General features: G+C 46.8%; 1 protein-coding gene and 1 long non-coding RNA gene across 3 annotated transcripts in view; one reads left to right on the forward strand and one right to left on the reverse strand.

Annotated features, from left to right (window-relative positions):
• cp (ceruloplasmin) overlaps positions 1-8,730 on the forward strand; it is a 15,831-nt gene extending 7,101 nt beyond the window's left edge. For both annotated transcript variants that reach the window (XM_030372296.1, XM_030372297.1), the window contains 14 exons: positions 84-301; positions 777-927; positions 1,542-1,754; positions 2,270-2,477; positions 3,279-3,418; positions 3,683-3,811; positions 4,766-4,872; positions 5,261-5,316; positions 5,744-5,815; positions 5,901-5,992; positions 6,307-6,446; positions 6,762-6,818; positions 8,038-8,143; positions 8,443-8,730. In XM_030372296.1, the coding sequence (XP_030228156.1) occupies positions 84-301; positions 777-927; positions 1,542-1,754; positions 2,270-2,477; positions 3,279-3,418; positions 3,683-3,811; positions 4,766-4,872; positions 5,261-5,316; positions 5,744-5,815; positions 5,901-5,992; positions 6,307-6,446; positions 6,762-6,818; positions 8,038-8,143; positions 8,443-8,465 (1,712 nt within the window). In that variant the 3' untranslated portion in view covers positions 8,466-8,730. The remainder of the gene's footprint in view (positions 1-83; positions 302-776; positions 928-1,541; positions 1,755-2,269; positions 2,478-3,278; positions 3,419-3,682; positions 3,812-4,765; positions 4,873-5,260; positions 5,317-5,743; positions 5,816-5,900; positions 5,993-6,306; positions 6,447-6,761; positions 6,819-8,037; positions 8,144-8,442) is intronic.
• Positions 6,965-8,025, reverse strand: LOC115555443 (uncharacterized). The gene is made up of 2 exons (XR_003978872.1): positions 7,225-8,025; positions 6,965-7,193 (listed from the first exon to the last, which is right to left on the reverse strand). It is a non-coding gene; the product is annotated as an uncharacterized LOC115555443 (long non-coding RNA).
• Positions 8,731-9,351: the final 621 nt, after the last annotated feature.

Genomic DNA, 9,351 nt, shown 5'->3' on the forward strand with positions numbered 1-9,351 from the left:
TCTTTGTCGGGAATAGCAATCGGGTTTTCAGAATGCATTGATCTACACGGGAGTGTTGGTTACGAATGTTCCTCTCTATGCAGGGATAGTTACCCCGCTTCCAGCGGCTCTGGTCCAGCCTGGGACGGTACACACCTACGAGTGGCTGGTTCCCATCGGCGCTGGGCCGACCGACGGGGACGGGGCTGACTGTCTGACCTACCTCTACTACTCTGCCGTGGACCCAGTCAAAGACACCAACTCTGGTCTGGCCGGGCCTCTTCTTATCTGCAAACCTAAAGCGCTGAAGAAAGGTGTCCAGGTGTGTGGAGATGGGTCTTCTTAGAGCATTATATCAAAACACAAAACTACATTTTTGGATGCCTCGTCGTTAATCAGCATAACTGTCGCATCTATTGTTGTGTACAAGAAGCTAAAACCTTTAGGACATCTACAGGATAACATTTATTGTAATTTAGCAGTGAGCATCTTTCAACATTCTCTCTCTCTCTCTCTCTCTCTTTCTCTCTCTCTCTCTCTCTCTCTCTCTCTCTCTCTCTCTCTCTCTCTCTCTCTTCTCTCTCTCTCTCTCTCTCTCTCTCTCTCTCTCTCTCTCTCTCTCTCTCTCTCTCTCTTTCTCTCTCTCTCTCTCTCTCTCTCTCTCTCTCTCTCTCTCTCTCTCTCTCTCTCTCTCTCTCTCTCTCTCTCTCTCTCTCTCTCTATCTCTCTCTCTCGCTCTCTCTCTCTCTTTCTCTCCCTCGGTCTCCCTCGCTCTCCATCGACCTTCCGCTCCACAGAAGAACTACAATAAAGAGTTCCACCTGATGGCCACAGTGTTTGATGAGAACCTGAGCTGGTATCTGGACCACAACATAAGGACCTACACCACGTCTCCCAACACGGTCAACAAGGAAGACGAGGGCTTTGTGGAGAGCAACAGAATGCACGGTGAGCAGGCATAGTGAGCAATCCAGATAGGGCTGAAGAAATGCTGCCACGCCCCAGTGGTGGAGCTGTCATTTATATGAAAGAGGGCATTCAAATATACTAGAATGATCAATTAGGAGGCCGAAGCCCTAAAGGAAGTGTGCAATGAGAGGTGTCTTTGGGGTCAAGGACAGTAACACGTGAGCTAAGACCTGGGGTGTCTATATATCAAAGAGGGTCTCAATTACAGGGGAAACAATGTTTATAGAACCCCGTCATGCAAGGAGGTAGTGTCCAACATGAGGCCAAATGGCAGTAGTGGGTGGCAGTAGCTCAGGAGGTAGAGCGGGTTGACTTGTAACCGGAAGGTTGCTAGTTAGATTCCCGACTCCTCCTGCGAGTGTCGAGGTGTCCCTGAGCGAGACGCCTCACACTAACTGCTCCCGGCGAGCTGGCTGTCGCCCTGCGTGGCTGACACCGCCGTCGGCGTGTGAATGTGTGAATGAATGGTTGCATGTTGCTTCGGTTCAGAGTAGCAGCCAGTTCCCCTCAATGTAAATGTAATGCTTTGATTCTCCAATTGCATCCACGTCTGTTATTTGAACACATGCCGCCTTGCTCTTTGTCTCTGGCAGCTCTGAACGGCTACGTGTACCGGAGTCTCCCCGGCCTCACCATGTGTAAGAACGACAAGGTGTCCTGGCACCTGTCGGGCCTCGGCTCCGAGCCGGACATCCACAGCCTCTATTTCTATGGCAACCGCTTCCTCTACCGTCAGACCAGGAGAGACAGCATCAGTGTCTTCCCTCACATCTCACACACTGTCATTATGGAGCCGGATAGCATGGGTAAAACACACGCACGCACGCACATACACACACGCACGCACGCTTGCACGCACAGAAGCACACACACTTTTTTATCAGCCAATTTAATAACTTTATTTGCTCTTTTTGTCACTTTATGGTAACTGTTAATTAAAATGCAAGTAAAAGTATTGATACACACTCAATTACAGCAAATTACAGTGATGTGGCGCGGGGAGAAAGAAAGACGTGATCACCGGTATGATTCCTGTGTATCGAATGGTGTAAATCTGCCAAAGAGACAAAGAAAATGAATAAGGAAACATTGCATTAGCTTGGTGGCGGGCATGAGCCACTTGACAAAGTACCACATTGTAGTAAGCTACCATGAATCAAAGTACATGTTTCTCTGGGTTTAAACCTTGTTGCAACCAATTTGGATAATTGACTTAAAAGACTTGACAATGTATGCATCATAGGTCCAGTCATTTTTAGATATTGGAACAGGGAACTGTTCCATAGTATTCCTTTAGTTCAAAGCCCGCTGGATGTTTCAGGGTCCTTCGAGGTGGTGTCGGCCACGGCGGCCGACTACACTGCTGGGATGCGAGCCAATTACACGGTGGAGAAGTGCAGCATGTTCCAGACGCAGGGCGAGACCATGCTGCGCTCATCCACCTACTACATCGCCGCCATGGAAACCACCTGGGACTACTCTCCCAACCGCACCTGGGAGGAAGGGCTGTTCACGGATCTCAACCACAGGTAGCTTGAGTTGCAGGCGCTACGTCTGTCGAATTTAGGGACGATCGGAGCTCCCTGTAAAGATTTCAACGCTGTGTTCATCAGGGGAAAGGGGTTAAGGCTCAGCTAGCTTAGGCTTACTGATGAACCCACCAGTAGGCATGTACACATCACAAACACACCTATCACACATTCACACATTGGCTTTGTTCTGGGTCATCTCTAGAAGATGACTATACTACTCTTTATTCCACTTCTTCAGGGCGTTACCTTCATTGCAAGTATTCTGATTCTGTATCTTGCTTTGCTGAAGACATCGGACTAAGGCCAGGGCCGTGGTCCACATCTATTGTTGACAAAGGGTGGGGAAGAAAACGCTGGCTGGATGTCAATATTATACAGACATCATCTTTTTTAATTTGAACATATTCCAATATTATGTTAACATGATATGTAATGTATCTTCCATTCGTGTTCTACTTTTATTAAGCTACTTTGCTTCTAATCCTCTTCTTTGTGCATGAGCCTCGTCATTTGCCAAAGACCTTAACACCAAATGTAGATCTCCTCCAGATCTCTCACATTCAGAACGCATCAGAAAGGCCCGGATACTTTGTGAACACGCCGCTTAGAATGTTCTGGTATTGCTTCGTCTTTTTGATCCGTGGTTATTTATGAGTGCACTCTAAACACGCTCTACACAACGACCTCTGCATGAGTTTCAGGGTCAGACCGTAATGGCCGCTGCTCGATTGAAAGAATAGGCTTCACATTGAAAATTCAAAAAATATTAAAGCTGTTTGATTCTTTCTGTCTCCCCAGTCCTGGCAAAGCGTTTCTGGACAAGCAGGGAGGATTTATCGGCTCCCGCTACAAGAAGGTGGTCTACCGCCAGTTCACCAATGACAAGTTCATCAGGCAGATGGACCGACCGGCCGACATGGAGCACCTGGGAGTCATGGGTACGCTGAATTTGTGTGTGTGCGTGCGGGTGTGCGTGTGCCGCGTGCACATGTATGTGTATGTTTGTGTGTAGTGGGCTATTAAGTCAAATATGTGAAAAACGTCCCATGTTCAACGTTAACAATGCAAAGGAGAGAACCAAGAGAGCCCTTATTGGCTGATACAGCTTTCACACTAACTAATAATTAATTCATGTCCAGAGAATTCATCAAACTGTCCAATGATCCTCTCCAACTATGCTCCGCTTTATTCTGTCATCCCAGGTCCTATGATGCACGGCATTGTGGGTCAGAGGGTGAAGGTGATCTTCAAGAACATGGCGTCCAGACCATACTCCATCCACGCCCACGGAGTGAAGACGGAGAGTGCGGTGATCTACCAAACACCACCAGGTGTGGAGAGACACGCCCACCAGGGGGCGCCAGAAACAGGCTTTGCTTGTTTTCTCTGTTTGTAACGAATGGAATCGATGGTGTGCTCTGACACAGGTGCAGATAGAGAGACAGAGGCAAAAGTATTTTTATTTAAATTTTTATAATCCAGCTGGCAACAGGCCAAACTAATAAATACAATTAAAAAAAAACTAAATTAAATAAATTAATACATTTACTGAATAGCAACTAAGAATCTGACAAAAACAGCGTCAAAACTTTCCTCAATAGGGGAATGATCAGGTAGCCCGGGATCCGTTGGTGAACAGGAAGATACAGACCGTGGCGAGAAGCAGAGGGCTTTTTTTCATATGGCCTGGAAGTTCTGACAGTGAATGAATAACGGATCGAAGGGTTCCCACATGGGACGTGAACAGACGTGCGCTCCATACGTGGTCATGTAATGACCGTGTCGGTGGGTGGGTGAACGGGACCAGCGTGGCCGTCGGTTTGTCCGCTGAATGCGTGTGTGTGTGTGTGTGTGTATGTGTGTGTGTGTGTGTGTGTGTGTGTGTGTGTGTGTGTGTGTGTGTGTGTGTGTGTGTGTGTGTGTGTGTGTGTGTGTTTGTGTGTGTGTGTGTGTGTGTGTGGGGGGGGGGGGGGGCAGTAGGCCTGTGCGAGTTAGTTAACTATAAGAACTTTCCAGAAGTTGCATTAATATCCACGGACCACCTGATGGCAATATAGATGTGTTGTGTATTTCCAGTAAGATAACAAGTTTTCGGCTTTAAGGTTACAAAAAGGAATTGTTTTCTAATTAGTATCAACAGTCTTCTAAACAAGCAATACGTCAAGGATTAAAATGCTTTGAGTACATTCAACATTATAAACTTGGCTTACATTGAGTTATTTTGTGCAATCAACGCATGCAATAATCATTGTGATTCATCCATTTAATCCTATTGCCTGGACCAGGTGAGACCCACACCTACACCTGGTACCTGACCAAGACAGCCGGACCAACCGAGCAGCAAGAGTCCTGTTCTGTCATGGCCTACTACTCCACCGTCGACACAGTCAAGGTAGGCCTGTACCAAGTGAGGAGGATGAGCCCTCAGCATTGGTGTCTCCAGTGTACTCCTCTAGAGTAGAGCGTTGGATTCAAACCTACAGTTTTATGGGTTGGATTTATGAGTTTATAAATGAAAATCCTTGATTTTCATTTATATAAACTCTATGTTTGCTGGCTAACAGCCAATCTATGATTGGATATTTGTTTGTTTTTTCTCACTGCCTTGTTAATTCTTCACACACGCACACGCACACGCACACGCACACACACACACACACACACACACACACACACACACACACACACACACACACACACACACACACACACACACACACACACACACACACACACACAACTTCTTAGCTGCAATCTCACCTTGATGGTCTCTTCCCCAGGACATGTACAGTGGTCTGATTGGTCCATTGGTCATTTGCAGAAGCAGCTGGGGCCGGTATGTATTTACAATGAGAGTTTTCCAACAGTCTGTATCCACAAAGTGAGATCGAACAATTCATGAAAGCAGACCTGCAACTCACAACAAAGGTTGTAAGTTGTAAGACACGCAAATGTGCATTCTGGATGTATTAACAGATGTGAATATGATTTAAGTTCACAAATCTTAATGTACAAGTCTATAAATAAGGTTTTCCTGTCACAAAATGTCTGGATTTTTAAAATATACATCAATATTTGGCATTTAAATCAATCTATATTTTCAAACCCATGGTTTATAATATAATTCATGACCAAACATGATTTCATGACTCTGTATTATTGTATGATTGAGGATAACAGAAACGAAACCTCACCATTACATTGGCCTACAATAAGGCCATCATGATTAACCGATGAATACGTAATAACAATGTGCTCTTAAGGACACTGGGCCTGAAGAAGGAAGTCGAGGAGTTTGCTGCGCTCTTCATGGTGTTTGATGAGAACGAGAGCTGGTGGGTACAGTAGAGAGTTTCAGTAACACGTTCTGGTCACTCCGGTCCAGTTTGTAGTTTTTCTCATTATCGTTATCATCTACAGGTACCTGGATGACAACATCCGAACCCAAATCGTGAACCCGCCCAGGGGGCTGAAGGACAACGAGCTCTTCATAGAAAGCAACAAGATGCACGGTGAGAGGATTGAAGCCGGCATGCAATGAAATATTACTTATGTATGTTAAAACTGAGTATGTTACATACTCAGTTAAAGTACTTAGTTGTATAGCATTTTATCCTAGCTATCATTGAGATATATTGTTGTTTCTCGTTCTTCTGACAAATGTACTTATTGTAAGTCGCTTTGGATAAAAGCGTGCTAAATGCCCTAAATGTAAATGTAATTGAAAGACCTCTCACATCCAGTCTCGCATGCAAACACAAACACACAACGTAGCACAACAATTCAACTGGTGTAAACATCTATGTCCATGTTTTAACTCCGGTAGCCATTAATGGTCGCATGTATGGGAACCTGGAGGGTTTGAACATGGTGGTGGGGGACAAGGTGTACTGGTACCTGATGGGAATGGGCAGCGAGGTGGACATACACTCTGCACACTGGCATGGTCACAGCGTGGAATACAAGGTGTGTATACATCACACGCACACGCACGCATGCCCGCACTCACGCAGACACACACACACACACACACACACACACACACACACACACACACACACACACACACACACACACACACACACACACACACACACACACACACACACACACACACACACACACACACACACAAAGATGTTCCCACATCTTATAGCGGTGTACCTTCCACCACATTGGAGGAAAAACGAAAATTGAGCAAAAAGCAAAAGGCATTCCTTCATCATGCTGTTTCTTTCCTCTCCTCCCCATGTTCTGATCTCGGTCCTGTCCATCCTCTAGATGGGTGGAGGGCGGTACCGCACTGACGTGTACGACCTGTTTCCGGCCACATTCCAGGTAACCTCCATGTGCAGACTGGTCATAAACCAGCAGCAGTACCTCAGACTGGTCAAAAACCAGTACCTCCGGAGCAACCAGCAAGGCGGCTGAAATGATCCTGGGAGCGTTCATGGTTGACACGCTCCCAACTTCGGCACAATCCGTGTGTGTGTGTGTGTGTGTGTGTGTGTGTGTGTGTGTGTGTGTGTGTCTGTGTGTGTGTGTGTGTGTGTGTGTGTGGCATTAAGGTCAAATGTTTAAAATACAGTCCATTTTACCCACAATCACCTCCCCAGAGAATGTTTGAGTGAATCTGAAGGTGCTGGCTAGGATGTCAGTGTAGTCCTCACTTCTGTGAGCAGAGCTGTGAGGCTGTTCTCATGCCTCTCTGAGCTGTGAGGCTGTTCTCATGCCTCTCTCTGACCAGAGCTGTGAGGCTGTTCTCATTCCCTCTCAGAGCTGTGAGGCTGTTCTCATGTCCCTCTCTGAGCTGTGAGGGCTGTTCTCATGCCTCTCTCAGAGCTGTGAGGCTGTTCTCATGTCGCTCTCTGAGCTGTGAGGCTGTTCTCATGTCCCTCTCTGAGCTGTGAGGCTGTTCTCATGCCTCTCTGAGCTGTGAGGGCTGTTCTCATGTCCCTCTCTGAGCTGTGAGGCTGTTCTCAGTGTCCTCTCTGAGCTGTGAGGCCTGTTCTCATGCCTCTCTGAGCTGTGAGGCCTGTTCTCATGTCCCTCTCTGAGCTGTGAGGCTGTTCTCATGCCTCTCTCAGAGCTTGTGAGGCTGTTCTCATGCCTCTCTCAGAGCTGTGAGGCTGTTCTCATGCCTCTGCTGAGCTGTGAGGCCTGTTCTCATGTCCTCTCTGAGCTGTGAGGCTGTTACTCATGCCTCTCTCAGAGGCTGTGAGGCTGTTCTCATGCCTCTCTGAGCTGTGAGGCTGTTCTCATGCCTCTCTCAGAGCTGTGAGGGCTGTTCTCATGTCCCTCTCAGAGCTGTGAGGCTGTTCTCATGCCTCTCTCAGAGCTGGTGAGCCTGGTTCTCATGCCTCTCTGAGCTGTGAGGCTGTTCTCATGTCCCTCTCTGAGCTGTGAGGCTGTTCTCATGCCTCTCTCTGAGTCTGTGAGCCTGTTCTCATGCTCTCTCAGAGCTGTGAGCCTGTTCTCATGCCTCTCTGAGCTGTGAGGCTGTTCTCATGTCCCTCTCTGAGCTGTGAGGGCTGTTCTCATGCCTCTTTCTGTGCAGACGGTGAAGATGCGTCCGGAGATCGCTGGCAGCTGGCTGATGCACTGCCATGTCTCAGACCACATCTCCGGTGGCATGGAGGCCATCTATACCGTCAGAGAAAAAGGTGTGTGAGTAATAAATAGTGAAATAATTCAAGAACTGTGGAGCAGTGTGTGAGACAGACACTATGTCAATATCTTTGAAGTTATTGCGATACACATACAGAATGCCATGTATCTCAAGAACACTGGCCATGGCAGTGATATATGATGATGATGATGATGATATGATGATGACGATAATGATGATGATGATGATGATGATGATGATGATTGATGATGATGGTGGTGATGAGGGCTACTGTTTTGAGGAGGTTTAGGATGAGATGTTTAGTCGTCATTATGTCTGTGTCTGTTTCCCCAGCAAAAGGAGGTAGATTTGGCTGAGCTGCAGTGTCAAGGAGCAGATTAAGAAAGTCATCAATGTCCACAAATAAGAAGGCATAAACATCTGTGGACGCGGGATAGGCAATGACAAGCTAGACTAAATCACTAAACTCTTTCCAGAAAAATGAATTTATATCCACTGGCCCCCTGATGGCAGTATAGACTTATTGTGTAGTCTCAGCTCCCTTGCTTGAAATGTGTGATTGCAACTTACACTGATGTAGATGCATTGGATGTTGGAATAAAGTGCTTTGAAATTTGCCAATCAGGCTCTTTGTGTTTGTCGATTCCACCAGTATGACATGCACATCCAAAATAAGCCTACTTTCTTTTACATATGAGACACCAGAATATCCCCAGACGCAGGCCAACACTTTCAAAGATTGCTAAAGAAATCGTGGTTATTTTATGAACATAATAGGTGCCAATAATCTGACCACACTACATTGATCTATGTGTCTGTGCTCTATAGCTCCCTACTTTGTACTGCTAAGCCTCAAGGGAGAAATGCTGCCATCGCCCATGAACGGAATCTACTAGAAAAACAGTGTTTGTTTGCGTTTCTGTCTGTGTGTCTGTGAGTCTGTGTGTCTGTGTGTGTGCATGTGTTTTGTTTGTCTGTCTTTGTGTGCCTGTATGTGTGCATGTCTGTATGTGTCTGTCTCAATGTGTGTGTGCGTGTGTGTGTGTGTATTTGTGTCTGTGCATGTGTGTGTGTGTGTGTGTGTGTCTGTGTGTGTCTCTGTGTGTGTGTGTGCTTCGGGAGCAAAAAAAAGACTGCCGAACAACCAAGCCCCGCCCCTGATGGAGGCATAGGTGCGTCCAGGTGCAACGACGGGCCGCCGTGATTGGCTAGTAGAGGACGGCCACTGCGATGGGCAGTTCG

This window comes from Gadus morhua, chromosome 12, assembly GCF_902167405.1.
Source record: "Gadus morhua chromosome 12, gadMor3.0, whole genome shotgun sequence".
Lineage (NCBI taxonomy): Eukaryota > Metazoa > Chordata > Actinopteri > Gadiformes > Gadidae > Gadus > Gadus morhua.